This window comes from Manacus vitellinus, unplaced genomic scaffold (genome assembly GCF_001715985.3).
Source record: "Manacus vitellinus isolate BGI_N305 unplaced genomic scaffold, ASM171598v3 scaffold_1_pilon, whole genome shotgun sequence".
NCBI classification, from domain to species: Eukaryota; Metazoa; Chordata; class Aves; order Passeriformes; family Pipridae; genus Manacus; species Manacus vitellinus.
Window position 1 is genome coordinate 6,255,454 of NW_021939396.1, and position 18,587 is coordinate 6,274,040.

General features: G+C 38.9%; 1 protein-coding gene across 3 annotated transcripts in view; it reads left to right on the forward strand.

Moving 5' to 3' along the window:
• Positions 1 to 18,587, forward strand: part of ZFAT (zinc finger and AT-hook domain containing) — a 113,080-nt gene that overhangs the window by 40,799 nt on the left and 53,694 nt on the right. For 2 of the 3 annotated variants that reach the window (XM_018076489.2, XM_029959465.1), the window contains exons 2-4: positions 1,467 to 1,510; positions 2,027 to 2,197; positions 7,834 to 8,094. In XM_018076489.2, coding sequence (XP_017931978.1) covers positions 2,044 to 2,197; positions 7,834 to 8,094 — 415 coding nt within the window. In that variant the 5' untranslated portion in view covers positions 1,467 to 1,510; positions 2,027 to 2,043. The remainder of the gene's footprint in view (positions 1 to 1,466; positions 1,511 to 2,026; positions 2,198 to 7,833; positions 8,095 to 18,587) is intronic. The other variant, XM_008924688.3, reaches the window with a different exon arrangement.

Here is an 18,587-nt window from a genome sequence, read left to right on the forward strand (position 1 = left end):
CAATAGGAGCAGCACTGGAGTTGTTTTTCAGAGATGTTTTGAAAAGGATGAAGGCACAGTCTACCTTGGAGTTTTGAGGTGTGCTTTTTGTATATTTCAAGTGCACGGAACTGTAAAAGAGAGACATCTCTGCTGTTCTTAAATTCCAGGACGCTTTAAAGAAGGATTTTTCTTGAGTGGGGGGGGACTGTATAATTAATGTGTCATGAGGGAAGTGGAATAATTCTGTATAGTGTAGTGATCTTTGCTTAGGATTGTTTTGAAAATAGATCCCAAAATACAGCTCCCCTGTTCTCTTACCCCTGGATTCATCCCAAAGTTCACAAAATATCACTTTTGTTTCTGTACTTATTCATCTGATCTGTGATTTGGTTGTACCTCAAATGGTATTGCTTGTTCCAGGTTGGTTTCAGTGGGTGTATGGCCCTAATTTTCTGTAGGGAGTGTAGGAATTGACACCAATCTTTGGGGCAGGACTTTATGCGTGTCCTGGGAAAACAAGCATGTTGTTAAAACTGGCTTCTCATTATTGTTAGGTTTCATTGGACACTGAAGGGAGCAAGGCAGGGACTGTTGAAAAATCAAACCATTAAACCAAATAACAGCAGTTTTAGAAAGAACAAAGTCCTCTTAATTTCTCAGCCAAAAATTTTTGAGCTTTTTTTTTAGCTGAGATTATATTAATCCTTCTTTACTGTTACTTGCATTCCTGAGGCTTTGCTTTCATATCACGCCTCAAGTACCTGTGAATTTAAAATACCCAAAAAACCAAAGTTTTGCCTAAAAAGTTGTGTCAAATTTCTGTTTAAAGCATTGTCTGAGGAGAGTTTTAATGAAATTTGTTGTTTGCTGCTGCTTTGAAGGTTTTTAGTTTGTTGGTTTTTTTTCTATTTGAATCAACAGGAACTTTTCATGGAATTTCTATGTCGAAGTGTATGAAATACCAGATGGTTTTGTTATTTTTGAACGTTAATATTGCCTCTGAGGCTGATACTTGCTCCGATAATAGCACAATTTTTGTTGCCTCTTAAATTTCCCTCCTATTCCTGCCCATTTTTCTTCATGTAGATGGGTCAAAATGAGGCCTAATACTTTTCAAGCATATTTGGATAGAAGCAGAAAAAAGCAGTGGTTGTACAATTCTGAAGTGAATGACCTGAGGAGGAAGGATGTGATGACATGGCTGTGACTGTCATATGATGAACCACTTTGTGGTTGGCAGCACTGCAGATGTTTTGACCTTCCTCTCCACTCTTTCATTATGGCAGAACCACATCTAAGGAAAATGATCCCTGAAACCACACACTTAACATTTGTAGCTCAAGATTTGTGCCCGTGGTAATGTTCTAGGGCAAAAATGACACATCAAAGCATACTTTTTTATAAAAATATAATTATTTTTTACTATAGTGAAGAAGTTTTATCTTTCGTGGTATTTAATTTTGCCTCCCTTCTTTTGTTTCCAGCACTTACACAAGTAATTAGAGAGTTAGACTTGCTTAGGTGTGAGGTAAGTAGAAAAGTCAAGTAATAAAAAGTAACAGTGAGGTCCGTGAACATAAATTAGGATTTGGAGCCCAACTGTATTTCAGAACTGCTTTATAGGACAAAATATTTTGCATTTATACTAATGTGGTACACAACAAGCCTGGACAAGGACTTCATGTCTTATATAATTTTACCATGTGTTTGAAAATATATAAAATTGTAACGTTGTCTGAGGCTGGAAGTGAGAAATAGGTCTTTATCTGTCCTACTTGCTTTTGGGTCTTGTTAGAAAATTTCTAAGATTTAAGCCAGAAGTTTTTAGCCCTATGCCAATCTGGGTAGGAGTTTAACCATTTCTTAAATTAATTCATTCTGGGATGTATTATGAATGTGTTCATTTAATGGTATAACATTCTTTGTTTCACCTCATTACTGTCTGTTAGGTGTATTAAGTAACCAAAACCTCAGTAACTACTGGTAACACAAATAATTTAAATTTGAAAATATTAATTACTTATTTTTAAACTTGCTTTTTCAGGGATCAATTCCATCTTCATGTGTAAGCTTTGTAACTTATTTTCACCAAATCAGTCCGAACTATTGTCTCATGTCTCCGAGAAGCACACAGAAGAAGGAACCAATGTGGATGACATCATTATTCCTCTCCAGCCTCTAACAGTGCCCACAAACACAGGCAAAGATGGAGAAGGTACATTCATAAATTGAGAGGAATGGAATTTTCAGTGTTACTTGCTTTTTTAATAAAGCCTGTGGTGTGATGATTCTGTGTTGTGTATAGAATGATTTACATAGTTTGATTTTATAATAATCACTCTACAATTGCCACCCTGAATTTCATTCAGCGCAGAATAGATCGTATGACAGATGTGGATAAACTCAACATGTCAGAGGGGATGATGACATTGGTTCATTGTCAGTTTTAAATGTCAAGTACAGCAAAGTCTGCTTCCTACAGCTTTAATTTGAGCTGTGTAACAGCTTTAATTTGAGCTGTGTAACAGCTTTAATTTGAGCTGTGTAATAGCAGTGGAAGATTGTGTAACACCAGTGGAAAGCAACCAGGGCACCATGGACGAGAGTGTGTCTTGAGGCTTAGGTGTGCTTCTTGAGTTGTCTGACTTGTTTGTTGTGATTTGGGTAATATTAATAGTTCTATTTCAACAAGGAAGTGGCACAATTAATAATTTATAACTGTGTTTTGATATTGACAGTGGTAAATACAGCAGTCTGGTAGTCAGAGGTTGAATTACTTATACAGAACAATTTTACTCTGCAGTGTCAGAAGTTACATTCATTCCATTCCATTTTTAACTGATTATAATTGCCATCCCTTGAAATATTAGCAATGGATTAAAAATAATTCAGACTTTATAATTATATCTTCTTTTATACCCTTATCTGAGTAATGGATTTATATTGTAGGCAAATCTCTTATTTAACACAAGTACTAGGATTTTCTAGTCATGATTTCTGGGTTTAAAAAGCTGTGTGCTTATGAGTCAAAAGCACTCTAATATCATACTTTAAAGAATTTTTTTAACATTAACATGTGCATGTGATTTTTGTTCACTTATTTACCAGCAGTAATTCAGTAATTATATTAACTTCATCAGCGTAAGAAGATATTTCTAATGACGATCATACAGTATTCCATTACAGCTGCCATGTCCTCATATGGTTGGTGAGGAAGATTCATGCCAGATTATTATTTCATGCAATGCCCAAAATTACCAGTGCCTTGGGAGATGACGAATAAATTTCAAATCAGGTTTCAAAATGCAATTCTAATTTTATTTGAATTGCATAGAATGAGTTCCTCTAGCATGCAGAAGGCATCTTCGATTTTTACATCTTTGTTTCCTGTTATCCCTTCACTAAATAGTGTTTTTGAGCACAGTGAGACTGGTGGTGCTTTGTAACATTTTCTTATTCCTTTTAGTAAAAAGACTCTCCTGTAAACTTCTCTTTGCATTTGTATCAGGACTATCTGACTTTCTATATTGTATGTCTTCAGCATGCATTGGATATTTATGAGAATAGTTTGTAATTGCCATTATGATCTGAAGCAACAGAAATTAGACATATATAGGTTTTAAGAAAATAACTTTGCAAATCTATATGTAAAATATAACATTCATATGTTGTTACACATTCATAAGTTACCTTTCTGATTATTCTTGATGAATACTTTTATTCATCTGATATACTCATATGGTGCCACCTTTTTCAGATTATGTAGCCTAACTCAAGGTTGGGCTACATGTCAAGGTAAATTACTTTCACATAGATTTCAAATTGTATTCTAGGCATACTTCAGCACTTCTCCTTTCCCATCACACAGATTGATAGGAGAAGAGGGGTCTAAAGTCCCATTCAATTATTTTCTGTGTTCTGTTTAAGAAAAATAGAGGTTTCTACAGTTGAATATAGGAATTGGGAAGAGTTCTTCTTTCAAGGCATTAATTTTTCCCTCCTGTTTATAGTGTACAATGTTTTGTCAGTGAACCAGTCTCTATAGTAATTCAGTATTGTCACTGAAAGGAGAAATAATTGATGAATGACAGTCTTAGAAATTACAATTTCCTTTTAGTTCTTGGTGACTAATAGATGAACATCTTTTTGTCTTTCGAAAGCCCAGTATTTCTTCCAAGTATTGGTAAATGCTGTAGCTGTTCCACAGTTGGTATAGATGAGTGAATGCTGAGTTGCTAATGGAGCTCTTTGTTCTGCCCGAGTAATAAATTAATGATTTTATAAGTATTGTGGACAAATAAAGTGCTAGGCAAGTAATCTGTGTTTATTACTCTAATGTTATTTTATTGACAGTGCTCTCTGCTGAATTTTGTTTAGTCATGCCACTTTCCCATTGTTAAGTCATGATCTGTTTACAGTTGACTTGTCCTAAACATTTTGGTAGGACAGTGTTAGAATTTTGTTATTAAGTGGGACCAAGGGTACCAGGCAGATGCTGCTGTTACACAGCAGTGCATAGGTCACATTTTGTCCAGCGCTGGAGTGTGACATCTTTGCTTGGGAAATGACAGGTATTTACTGGGAACTGTAGTCACTCACACTCCAGTTTTTTGTAGGACTTTCTTTCATAACTTTGCACGATGATCTCCATTTCCTTCAAAGTGCTTCTGAAAACTCTGCTCTTTTTTTGCTTCTAGTTAGTCAGATTGGTGAAGATTTGGGGGACAGCATCAATGACCCTGGCTTCATCTGTTCATAACGTTCCATAATGATCCATTCCCTGATGGATCACTGGTTTAGGCTATATCTGCATTATGGGATACATGCTCTGTCAGTTATGAAACCTTGAAGAAAGTTACTGTCTGCGTATCATAATTTCCTCTGAGGAGTTTGTCTGATTAAGGTCACTTAAAACCATGGCATGTGCCTGAACCTCATCCTTGCTTGAACACAGGACACAACCAGAGCAGACATTGACTCGAGGGATAAGAGGTGTTCTGGGTGCTGTGATACACAGGCAGAACAGTAACAGGATAAGGCTGTGGATGAGATGTGTTTGTATGACACCTTGTGCAGAAGATTCTGAATACAGCCGTGTATTGTTGTGATGAATGAAATATAAGCTTTTTACACTGACGTTTGAGGAAGGATTCATGTCGCATAATGCATTGACCTGCTAAGATTTGCTCAGGATATTTAAGTGAACACCTGCACTTGTGACTTCTGACAAAGTTCTTGTATTAAATAGATTGATTTGGAGAAGCTTATGTGAATTATTCCTGTGAAGGAACAGTACAAAAATAGACATATAGTTTATTTCATTATTTTCTTTTTGAAGTACCTTTTTTATGTCTTTGAGTACATAATTATACAGCACAGCACAGAATGTCTTCCCTGAATATTGCCACTGCTCATCCAATACCAGTCAGCATAAAGTTTGGTGTCAGTGAGTCTGTAATGAGTGTAAAATCCCCAGAAACAACTAATTTGTTCTTGAGGGAACAGGATCTTACTTTAAAATCTTTTTAATGACCAATTTAAGACTTCTATTTCTGACTAAGCGTCCTTGAAATAAGCGTTAGGCTTTTTTCATTATTTATTTAATACACTGCTTTATTTTTAACAGTTAAGCAGATTCTTTTTTCTAGCAAGTGATGTTTGATTAACTTGGTTATATGCTGGCAGATGAATGACAATGTGCTACTATTAAATTACTGTGTGTTGTTAATCCTAGGTGGTGTTTTGAGCAGTGTTAAGGACTCACTGGGGCCAAGCTGGATAGAGAGGAAGCTGGAATTTATGGTCATGTGCATCATTAAAAATTTAATTCTGGCTAGCTCAAAGTATCTTGTGATATATTTTGTCCTGGAAAGAGGAAACCAAGGAGCAGGGAAAAGAAAGGACTGTGATAAGCCTCAGGAGTTCTGGTGATGTGTATCAGTGGCCCATATGAGCCCTCCTGTTCCTGTGTTGCTGCCTTGCACTTGCCACCAAACCCACTTAAATGTTTGGGAACTGCTGTAAATTCTCCTACTGGTGGGCACATTTACAAACATTTGTAAAATTTGCACATCCTTTATATATTTGCCACACCATTAGTAGTCACAGTGATAAGAACTGCAGTTTTTGTAAGCCATAGCAGAGGATCTACCACCAGCCCTCTAAAGTAGTACTTTTCACATTTCCACCTACATGCAAGATTTTGTTTCAATTTCTGCCTCAGTGCGAAAGTGCTGCTCTGTTTTTCCTGAAGTTTACATTAAAATGGTCAGGAAGAACCGTGTCTTTGACCTGGTTTTTCTTCATTTATTTTGTTGGGTAATCTGATGATTGCATTGTAAAAGAATGAAAGGAACACAGAGAATATGGTGGCTGCATTCACTCTTCCAATCATGGGATTTAATTATTTTACAGTAACCTGAGCAGTACCCACATCTGTATTCCTCGTGTTGGATACATTAGCAAAGTGTGACCTTTTGACATGTTGACGCGAAGATAATTATTGTTTGTTGGCTTGTTTTAATTTTATGTTAATTTCTTCAACTCCAGGCACCAAATACTGATTGCTGTGATCAATGGATATCAAAAAAACCTGAATGGTAGCAAAGAGAAGTTTTGAGAGCACTGAAATCACCCCTTTCTTTTTGGCTGATAGTTGACAAACTACTTTTGCTGGAGTAGCACAAAAGTTCAGGGCGCTGATGGAGAGTTGCAAAAACTTATGAGGAAAGGGTTGCTTTTTTTTCTATTCATAATGAGGTTTTTGATGTTTTTATTGCATTTATTTAAGCAGACAGGTACTCAGTCATTACTGTAAGAAGACAGAAAGCTTTCTTTTTCATTTGATAGTAATTACGTGATTAACTCAAAGCTGTGGTCTCTGAATGTGGGCTTTTGTTTGCCTGGTATACTTAGGGAAATGCTGGAGAGATTATGAATAAGATGCTGCCCCCACCTCCTGTTCTCCTACGTCATCCTCCCTTAAGGTGCCTTGAGGTCATTTATTTTTCCATATGCTCTAAATCAACCAATTCAATAAGGTCTTTTGGCACCTGGACTTGAAAATTATTTGTGGTTTATTTTGGGTTTGCCAATCTCAATTTGTCAGAATCTGTGATTCTACAGCAGTGATAAGAGAAATGTTAAGCAGGAAATACAGTTTATATTGTCAGGCATTTCTGTGCACTACATCTCATTGATTTAATTAATATTTCCTCTACAGAAATATGGAAATGTAAAATTATATTAGGAGTTGTGGATGACTTCTGATTTTAATTAAGGAAACATTTTTGCATGACCTCTGGAATTTATTTGTGACCAACAATTTTTTTTACCAGCTTTTGGGTAGAAAGTTCTAACAATAAAGAACCACAGGAAATGTTAGGGAGTAATTGTTAAATATATTAAATGGACAATAAGCTTTTGCTTTTAAAATATGAATTCTTTTTCTCTGATGTCTGATTACATCTCAAGACAAATAATTTCTGATTTAAATTAACAGGCTTTTCGTAAAGTGTCAGAACACAGTAAAACAACTTTGTAGAATACATGTGCTGCTACAGTTACACAACAGCCTAAGAGAGCTCTTGCAGTGTAATTTATGTAAAACTGGCACTTTGACATCTGCTGATCTCAATAGCACAAACATTATTGCTTTGCAGCCACCAGAAATGCCAACAAGTACCACTGCTTGAAATAAATTTGTGTGAAGCTAACCTTTTCTTAAGCTTTCGGGATAGAGTCTCTCAAACTTCATTTCATGTACCTGTTTTTCAAAAATCAGAGGGGTATTAGCTAATTAGCTGTAGCATTTAATTATAGCTTCCTTTAAACTTTAACTTTCTTCTCTAGAGCTTCTCGTAGCGAAGAGGAAAAGGGGCAGACCTAAAGGATCTACTAAGAAGTTTTGTGTGGATGAAGATGTGGCAGAAAACAACCCTGTTCCAAGCGAAGAAACTCCCCCTGGAACAGAAGAGGGCCCAGAACTGTCTGAAGTCTCACCAGGCAGCTTGGAATGTAGGAAATGCAATCGGAAGTTCTCCAACACACGTCAGCTCACTAAACATATCTGCATTATTGTCTTAAATGAAGGAGAGGAAGAAGGAGATGGAGGTAAGAAAATGGTGAACAAAAATATCTGAAACATTTGTGGAACAGTGTGTTCCCATCGTGAGACCTGACCTGTGATCCCCAGTGTTGGGTTTTAAATGGAATGGAGTTGTCTGTTTCTTGTAACACAAAAAGCATTTTGAAGCAAAACTGAGCATAGAGTCAGACAAAGTACTCATTTTTTTTTTCAAAATAGTTAAAATGTTTATTGCACTTACGATGGTCTTAAAACTCCCTAAAATGCTTGTTTTGCATTAGCAACTGTTCTGTTTCTCACAAAGAGGGTTGCAATTTTTCAGTGAGAAAGGCCACACAGGTAAGTATCACATGGGTGAGGAAGGATGATCCTGTACAGGTGTTTCTGTCCTGTGACTTGGGAAACCTCAATTCTGTGTGTCCTTTTGACACTTTTAGAGTCTGCTTTTCTGGATGGCTTGTTTTATTGTATAAAAAATAATGCCAAACTCACCTCTTCCTTTTTACAAAACTTTATGCAAATAACTGTCCTTGGCATATAAGAGTTCATTGTTTAAATTTAGCTTCAAGATTGAGTTGAATATATCCAGCCTCTCAAAGTTTAGAGTAGAACAGAGCACAATAGAGTATTTTCAGTCAGGAGGAACCTACAATGACCATGTAGTCCAACTACCTGACTAGTTCAGGGCTGATTAACAGTTAAAGCATATTGTTAAGGGCATTGCTAAATATTTCTTAAAGATTGACAGGCTTGGGGTATCAACCACCAATCTAAAAAGCCTGTTGAAAAAGACAACAGTGAATATTCATTTAGAATAGAATAGTTGGAAGGGACTATTAGTCATCTAGTCCAGCTGCCTATTTAACTTGGCTAGGAGGTGAATGTCACATTCATACAAAGCAAGGACCATGTCCAAATTGTCTATGTAAGTTTTGTGTTTCTGTTAAAATTCACTTTTTACCTTAGCCACAGTTGCTCAATATCATATCCTGTTGATCCTATTTGCAAACAAAATTTGCCATTGATTTTTTTCCAGCTTTCTTATACCCTTTTGTGTCCAGTCTGCCATTATGATACACAACTACTATGACTATTTTACTTTCAGTGATATGGAGAGTTTAACTTTTGTGGCAAAGCCTAATTAAAATAAGTTTAGAATACATTGACAGGGCAGAGAAACTCTTGCTTTGATAAAGGACCTGGTTATATTTTACTATCATCAGTGGTAGGATTTTTCAGCTGTCCATAGTGACCATTACTTCAGCTGTCTCACCTCTGACATCCCAAGTGTCTGTGCCCTTTACTGTTTGTATGTGCTAGGTCCAGTGTTCACATTTGCATTATTTTGGCAATGTTGCCTTTTCTTATGTCCTTTTAAAAGTACTGACTCAAATTAACCGTTCTTGACCTGTTAGCTCTAATATTAGAGTTCCCAAGTCTTATCTTCATTTGTTTCACTACACACTGCCTGATTTTTCAAACTAAATTGCTCATCCTTTTCCTTCTTTGTAAAGAAAATAGCCTCAGTTTTGGGCAGATGAAACATCTTTTGTTTATTCTCTGGTAAAAGCAAACCAATCAAGCAATTAAGTTGTTCATGAGCAGCAAAGGGGTTCCACTTGTTGGTGAGCTAGAAGGTCTCCAGCCCAAAGCTTCCTATCGACACTCCCCCACAACTTAGTGTCATCTGCCACTTTGCTAATGATAGACTTGATCCCCTCATCCAGATCGTCTGTAAAGATATTAAACAGGACTGGGCCCAACACTGATCCCTGGGGGACACCACCAGTGACCAGCTGCCAACTGGATGGAGCTTTGTTCACCACCACTCTCTGGGCCTGGCCCTGCAGCCAGTTCCTAACCCTGCACAGAATGCCCCTGTCCAAGCCATGGGCTGCCAGCTTTTTCAGGAGAATGTTGTGGGAGACAGTGTCAAAGGCTTTGCTGAAGTCCAGGTAGACACATCCACAGCCTTCCCCTCATCCACCAGGTGCGTCACCTGCTCATAAAAGCAGATCAGGTTGTTCAGGTAACCTGCCTTTCCTAAACCCGTGCTGGCTGGGCACGTTCCCCTGTCCATCCTGTAGGTGCTGTGTGATGGCACGTGGGATGATCTGCTCCATGACCTTGCCGGGTGCCAAGGTCAGACTGACAGACCTGTAGTTTCCCATATCTTCCCTCCCTTATGCATGTGCGTCACATTGGCCAACTTCCAGTCATCTGGGACCTCCCTAGTTAGCCAGGACTGATGGTAAACGGAGAGTGGCTTAGCAAGCTCTTCCTCCAGCTCCCTGAGAACTGAGCAGAGAGTCAAGGTGCACCCACCCAGTGCCAAGTACAGGGGGATGGTCACTGCCCTGGTCCTTCTGGCCACACTATTGCTGATACACCCCAGGTGCCATTGGCCTTCTTGCCCACCTGGGCACAAACTGGCTCATGTTTAGCTACTGTCAACCAGTACCCCCAGGTCCTTTTCCAATGGGCAGTTTTCCAGCTACTCTGCCCCAGCCTGTAGCACTACCTGAGGTGGTTGTGACCCATGGGCAGGGCTTGGCACTTTGCCTAATTGAACCTCATACAGTTGACCTCGACCCATCGAGCCAGCCTGTCCAGATCCCTCTGCAGAGCCCTCCTGGTTCATACCATGGCATAAATTTGTTTTTTTTTTTCTGTTCTGTTTTTTCCTGTTCTTAATGATTCCTCAGATTAGGTTGAATTTCCTGACTACTGCTTACTATTGAATTTATGTTTTCGGCAAAGTATTTAGAAAGACAAATCTTTCCTGTGTTGTAAGAGTCAATTTAGAGCTCATTATTCTATCAGTAAAGCTGTTTTCTTTATGTGCCTTTCTTAGCATTTATTGTCACTGCAGGTGGGAGTCTGTTCCAAATTAGCACTGCTCTGCACATATATTTATTTACACTGGGTTTTCTAAGCTTTAGTTATACTTAGCGAAGATCAAGTAAGGAGTTTTGGAAAGCCTGTCCCAGCTCTGGAGTCCCCAGCACTGGAAGGACACAAGCCTGTCCAGAGGAGGCCACCAAGTTGATTAGAGCAATGGAGCACCTCTCCTGTTAGGAAAGGCTGAAAGAATTGGGATTGTTCAACCTGGAAAAGAGAAGACTTCAGGGTGACCTCATTGCAACCTTCCAGTATCTGAAGGGACCCTACAAGAAAAATGGAGAGGGACTTCTTCCAAGAGCGTATAGTGACAGAACAAGGGGAAATGGCTTTAAACTGAAAGAGAGTAGATTTAAATTAGATATTAGGAGTAAATTATTGTGAGGTGGTGAGGCACTGGAACAGATTGCCCAGGGAAGCTGTAGCTGCCTCATCCCTGGAAGTGTTCAAGAACAGGTTAGATGGGGCTTGGAGCAACCTGGTCTAGTGAAAGGGGTCCCTGCCAGTGGGATGATCTTTAAGGTTCCTTCCAACCCAAACCATTCCATGATTCTGTGATACACAGATGATGGTGTTGCTGTCTCAGTACACAGTGCTGCAAGTTTTACACCAGTTATTTATTTTGTGTGTGTGTTTTTGTCTCTGTATAATGTTCAGTGAATATTTTGGTTTCTTGGTTGCTTGAGCAGATGTGATTGATACCAACATTTCCAAGAGTAAATTATCCCTGACATAAAAACTTTTTGAAATCACACTTATTTTACTGTACGTAAAAAAAAAAGACTGAAACTTCTAATTTGGTGAGATTCCACTGTTGCTGAAGTTCTTAGAGCTGGATGGACAGTTTTACTGAAGGCCTGTGAATCTTCCAGAGTTGCAATACCTGCTCTCACATTTCAGACATTGTAGTTCAGAGCAGATAGCTAAAAATCACAAGGCGTTTGAGCCATAGGTTCTTTAGTCTTTGACATGTTACATAATAACATGGTTTTTATTTCCCCTTTTATCCATGTCTTTCCAACTTGAAGTTAATTTTCAAATGCTTCTAGGATTTTTCTATAGTTCGGTTTTTTTACTACTTTCTCATATTTTTCATTTCTTACGAGACTTAGCACTATATGGACATTTGATTAATAATCAGTATGTTTTCATTTTCACTGTGTCTGGCTGCAATGGAGTTAATTTCCTTTTGTAGCAGCTCATATGATGCAGTGTTTTATATTTGTGACCAAAATAATGTTTTAACTATTGATAAAATATGCTAAACATACAAATATTGAAAAGATATATATTGTAATTCTACGTGGTATTCTTTATTGAGAGAAGCATAATATGCCTTTTGAGCTGAAGCTCAAATATTCATAAAGGTTTCCAAGTAATAAAATATTTTGCTATCTTTTATAGGTCTTCAAGGAAAGTGTTGAAAACTGTAACATAATGGACATTTATAATTAAAATGAATAAATTGGTGTAAAATTCTATTGAAACTGAAGTGTGTATTGGTCAGAGGAATATTTAAAAGACACAACAGGTCTCTAATGTTCTTTACTTCTGTGATTAGTGATCCACATTGACCTCTCAAGAGATCAGTGTCTCAGTGATAGTTGTCCCACTCTTTCAGGAGTCACCAGGCCTTAATGGTTGCTGACATCGTCTGTGCATCTAATTTGATCCTTTGATGCTAATGATTGCCTTCACTTTGTGGGCTCAGTCATTAAAACAGCAAAAAAAAAGTGACTTAATTTTTTGCAAATGTGATGGGTTGACCCTGGTTGGACTCCAGGTGCTCAGGTGCCCAGTGAAGCAACTCTGTCTCTCCTCTCCCTCAGCTGGACTGGGGAGAGATCACTCACCAGTTACCATCACAGGCCAAACAGACACAATCAGGGGAAATCAGTTTATTACCACTTGAATCAGAGCAGGATAATGAGTAATGAAACCAAATCTTAAAGCACCTTCGCCCTATCCCTCCCTTCTTCCTGAGCTCAGTTTCACTCTTCCCCTTCAGCAATGCAGGAGGATGGGGAATGGGGGCTCTGGTCAGTTCATCACATGTTGTCTCTGCTCCTGCTTCCTCTGGAGGGGAGTGACTCCTCAGACTCTTCTCCAGCATGGAGTCCCTCCCATGGGAGCTAGTCCTTCATGAACTGCTCCAGCATGAGTCCCCCATGGGGTCACAAGTCCTGCTCCGGCCTGGGCTCCTGTCTCCACAGGTCCATGGGTCCTGCAAGGAGCCTGCTGCAGTGTGGACTTTGAACAGGGTCACAGCTTCTTTCAGGCCCCCCCCTGGTGTGGAGTCCTCCGGTGTGGAGTCCTGCAGGAGCTGCAGATGGATCTCTGCCCTCCCCTGTCCCCACCCCAGGCCTCCATGGGCTGCAGAGGTGCAGCTGCCTCACCATGGTCTGCATCACAGGCTGCAGGGGAATCTCTGCTCCAGTGCCTGGAGCACCTCCTGTCCCTCCTTCTTCACTGTAGAGTTTTTTCTCTGACATTTTCTCAGTCTTCTTTCCAATGACAATAGCACAGTTGGTATTTTTTTTCCCCTTCTTAAACACATTATCCCAGAGGTGAGGGAGGTGGTGGATTCACCGTCCCTGGAGGTTTTTAAGATGAGACTGGATGTGGCACTTAGTGCCATGGTCTGGTAACCACGGCGGTGTTGGATCAAGGGTTGGACTTGATGATCTCGGAGTCCCTTCCAACCTGGCTGATTCTATGATTCTGTGATCATTGATGGGCTTGGGAAGGCTCTGGCAGCTTCTCACAGAAGCCACACCTGTGGCCATCAAAACCTGGCCACACAAACCCAATACAGCACAGAATTAAAAAATGTCTGTTGTACTTACAAATCCCCCATGTACAGGCTTAGTAAATGTATTTTTTTAAAAGAGGGCTTGTTTCCCTAAGCAAGTTGCTCTGATGTAAGCTGAGCTGTTTATACACCTGTTTGTTTCTTTTTGGTTAAACCAAGTTAACAGTTCTGGCTAATGATTTGGATCTGGCTGGCTGGTGGTACTGCCATCCAGTGTTTTGTCCTAAGACAAAACTAGAAGAGTTGAGGTTCTTCCTGAACAGCCACAGGTTTTCACTGTGTCTGCTTCCAGCCAGAAAACAGACCTGCTTCAGCTTCCAGCACTGCACTGGGGGGAGTTTGAGGATTTTGACTGCTGTTTGATTGGCTCAGTTTCCCAGCAACTTCCTCTAAGCTCACTTGTTTCGAGAGATAGACAACAGGTAATTATTTTAACCACCATCCCTCTCCCACACTGCAGCATACCTGAATCTCTGTCAAGATGTAAGGACAATGAGGGGCTGCGGAACAGGATTTGGGTGGAAGACACATTACAGCACTGGACAGAGTCCCTTCTCTGGAGTAAACCATTCATTCATGCTGAATTAGGAGCCTAAGTAATTCTTAAATATGTCTCTTTTGGCCTTGGTTTAAAATGTTTTTGCCATCAGCTGGGTTCTGATTTAAATTAATTCTTCCTGCAAGTAGTATATCTTTCTTTGCTGGAGAAACAATTGTCTATGTTAATTTTAAATAGCCAGTCCATCTTTTTTCCAAGCTGCTCTCTTGCTGCTATGAAATATCAACGCTTTTTAGGGGATAAGAAATAGTAATTTGACCAAAGAGTAGTTTAAAATCCTGAAGTGTCATACATCCAATTACAAATGCCCAGATCAGTCCCTTCAGTTAACAACTCTAACAGAATCCTGGGACAGATTGGAAGAGACTCTGAAAGCACTGATTAATTCAGAGTTGACAGCAGCTTTACCAATCAACAGAAACATGACCATTTCTTAAATGTGTTAGAAGGCGCAGGCACAGTGCTGTATTTCTTGCACAACACAAGCAGGCGTTTGAAGCTGCTGTCGCTGGGGAGGGGAGGTCACTTCATCCATCTGTTGCATCCAGGTGCCAGCTGACAAAGTGCTAAGCTGACTGCTTAGCAAGGGAGATGCAGAGTGAGGCAGTTCATTTAAACAAACCTGTTCAGGAGCAAGTGAAGGCCTTAACAGCCTGGAGAAGCTGGGCTTAGGTATTCAAATTTTTCTCCTAAATTATCTTAAAATCACTTGTGGGTGTTTCTTTTTTATATAGCTGAATTGTCCTAGTTGTGAGGGACAAAACACTTTTGACACTCTAATCCACAATACTAACATTGAAGGAATTTTTTCCAGGAAGACTAAATGCTAAATTCCAAGAACTAAATGCTGTTGAGATGGCCCCACACTCTAGAAAGGCCATTTGAGTCCTGTGGTCAAAGTTGAAGCTCTTATTTTCCATTAAAACATACTTTTGTTTACCTCTCAATTCCTTCCTAAAGCACACCATCCAGTTCAGGATTTTTTGGTGTAGAAAGAGTTCGGGAACAAAGCAGCTGTAATTGAGTGTTAAGATTTTTATTGATTTGGTGATTTGATGGGAGGTGTTGGTTTGGGGGATTTTTAAGTTTCTTTCAGGTTACCCACAGACTATGAAATAGTTCTGTTTGTGGCAAAAAGTATTGGCAACATGTGCATCCCAGCTCCTTTTCAACAGATTGTTTCTGAAAGATGTTTGTTCCTCTCAGAAAGGGGAATTATGGGGCTACTGCCATCATCATCAGATTAGTGAATAAATTTTAATAGTTAAGTATCAGAATTCAAACACTCTGTAGAGAGGAGACTATTTTTTTTTGTGAGGGTGAGAATGTTCTTACAGATATTCAGCACTAATTGAAGGTGTTCAGCAAATCAGTTCAATTTTCTCATTTGCCTGTTTTTCCCTGATATATATGTGGCCTTTTTTGGAGTTAACTGAGTTTGCATGGCACTCAGTACCTTCCTCACACCTTTACTCACAGTGAATGTAGTCCTTCTGTTAGGGGCTGGATGTTCTCAGCTCATATTGAGATGGAAGTTGAGATTCAGTCCTTTGTGAATTACTTACCAGATTTGGGTTTCTTAGGAAAATATTTTCCCATGGCCATAACCTTAATTATTAGTGCTTATCATACATGTACAAGGTTTCTATGCATATGACACAGCAACACTTTGGCAGAGAAATGTTTTTATATTGCAGTTCTGAATGTTATTTTTAAGTCTTTTTAAACAGCATTTTTGGAGTTCTGTTTTGAAAACAGGGAGATATAATCAGCTGTATTTATTGTAACATGTCTCTTCCACAGCTTTTACCCTTGGTCAGACTGATCTGCCTGACAGAGGCACATAAGGAGAGAAAAGCAGCATGAAACATTTCTTAGCTTGGTCCTGTGGTCATAGTTATTCACCAGTATGGATCACAAATTCAAGTCTGTGATTTGTCCTTTTTTTTAGTAAATTCCAATATTCAAAACTAACAGTTACAGTTTGACATGAAAAGCATGAAATGGCAAAGTTTTATTATTTGGTTTCAGGCACTTTATTTCCTCATTAAACTGATTAAGTCTTACTTTTTAATGGTTAGAAAGGAGGATTTAGGAACAGAGTGCTTGGATTCTATTCATATAACTACTAGGAATTACATGATTCCAAGCAAAGTGGAGAAAATTCTGTTGTCCTCATCGTAGCTTTTATTCCTATCTACAGTTCTGAATTTCTTTTGACTAAAACATGTTTTGTCCACAGGTATATTAAATCTTTTTTTTTCTTTTTTTTTTTTTCTAACACCAGCACTAACTCTTACTGCCCACCGAACAAAAGCAGATTAATTAACCCAATTACTTTTTGTATTTGTTGTTTAACAGTAGGTGAAGTAGCCTCAGGGAAACATAATTCAATAAGCAGCTTACATTCTTTGTGTCTTCAGATACTTTATGAGAAAACTTTCTTCTTTTGGTAGTCTGATCCTGCAGAGGAATTTGTGATGATTCATTTTCTTGTTGATAATAATCTAACATAGGCTGTTTCATGAAGAAAATGTGGAAAAATGTGTTTGTTTCATAGAATCATTAAGGTTGGAAAAGACCTCTAAGATGGAGTCCAACTTTCACCCTTGCTCATCGCACCAAAAGAAACCACTGCACAAGCAGTTTATGGTTCAAACTGCTGGAATTTTCTGGAATTTTTCTTTATATTCAGATATCCCTTTCAGGTATTGCAGAGAAATGTCAGTGTTAGAATTACATGATTTCAGTAGCAATGAATAATTTACACCTACATTAGGGAGTTAAATGGGGACATTACGAGACTCTTTATATATAAAGCAGCAATATTTTCCAAAATCATAGAAGTCTACAGAGAAAAAGGTAGTTGAGAAGAGGCTTAGATCAAGGAATTTATCTAATGAAATTGAAGAAATCATTAGAGCAGGCACTGAAAAGCTGGGTGCTCTCCAGGCAGAGAAGCTGGAAGCTGGGACAGAAGCATTGCTAACATGGCTCCATAGAAACGTGACTGGCTTCAGTCACGTTTGAATTCAGCTTGCTTTGTGGTTGTTCCTCATTCTAGGGGTTGTAAATATGAATTTGGGATTTACTGGTTAGCATCATGTCATTACCAGTTGTCAGTGTTGACATTTCTGCCTAAGGACGCCTGAGAAAGCTAAACTTGTTCCTGCACACTGTGTTTCCTTCTGGCTTTGTGTCCCTATCACAGTAGAACACCTACAGCACATTATGGATACAGATGGAATAACTTACACTGGAGATTGAGTCAACTAATTCAGATTCAGGGGGAAAAAAAGAAAAATTCACTGGGTTTATTTATCATTTTCTTCTGTCGGTTTCTGCTTTCCTTATTCATTACATTCCTTATTCTGGCACATTTGCATAGTGCCTTAATTTGCCAAATTTATTTTCTCTAGCATGCATTTTCTACCACTTCATCTAATATAAGAAATTTTATTGGCATAAACTTGGAGTTTTTATCTTTGTGCAGGTTTTGTTTTTGTTCTTTGGGTTTTTTGGTTTTTTGTTGTTTTTTTTTAAGAATTTCAGAATTTCAAATTGCTCATTTGCTTTAAGGAAGAAATAGCTTCAAGGAATAATTCAACTGATTATTGATTATTCATTCTTATTTCAGATGAGTGTTTTGTATAGAGTCATAGAATCATAGAATCAACCAGGTTGGAAGGGACCGCCGAGATCATCAAGTCCAACCCTTGATCCAACACTGCTGTGGTTACCAGACCATGGCACTAAGTGCCACATCCAGTCTCATCTTAAAAACCTCTAGGGACGGTGAATCCACCACCTCCCTGGGCAGCCCATTCCAATGTCTGATCACCCTCTCTGTAAAGAATTTATTCCTAATATCCAACCTAAACCTCCCCTGGCACAGCTTAAGACCATGCTCTCTTGTCCTACTGCTGATTGCCTGGGAGAAGACACCAACCCCCACCTGGCTACAACCTCCTGTCAGGGAGTTGTGGAGAATGATGAGGTCTCCCCTGAGCCTCCTCTTTTCCAGGCTGAACAACCCCAGCTCCCTCAGCCTCTCCTCATAGTACTTGTGCTCAAGTCCCTTTGCCAGCCTTGTTGGTCTTCTCTGGACCCACTCCAGCACCTCAATATCCTTCCTGAACTGAGGGGCTGTGAAATAATTTGGAAACACAAATGTTTCTGAGAATCCATTTTTAAAATTTTGATTTGTTTCTCTTTTTTTATTTGTGTAAGTATCACACTAGTTTTAT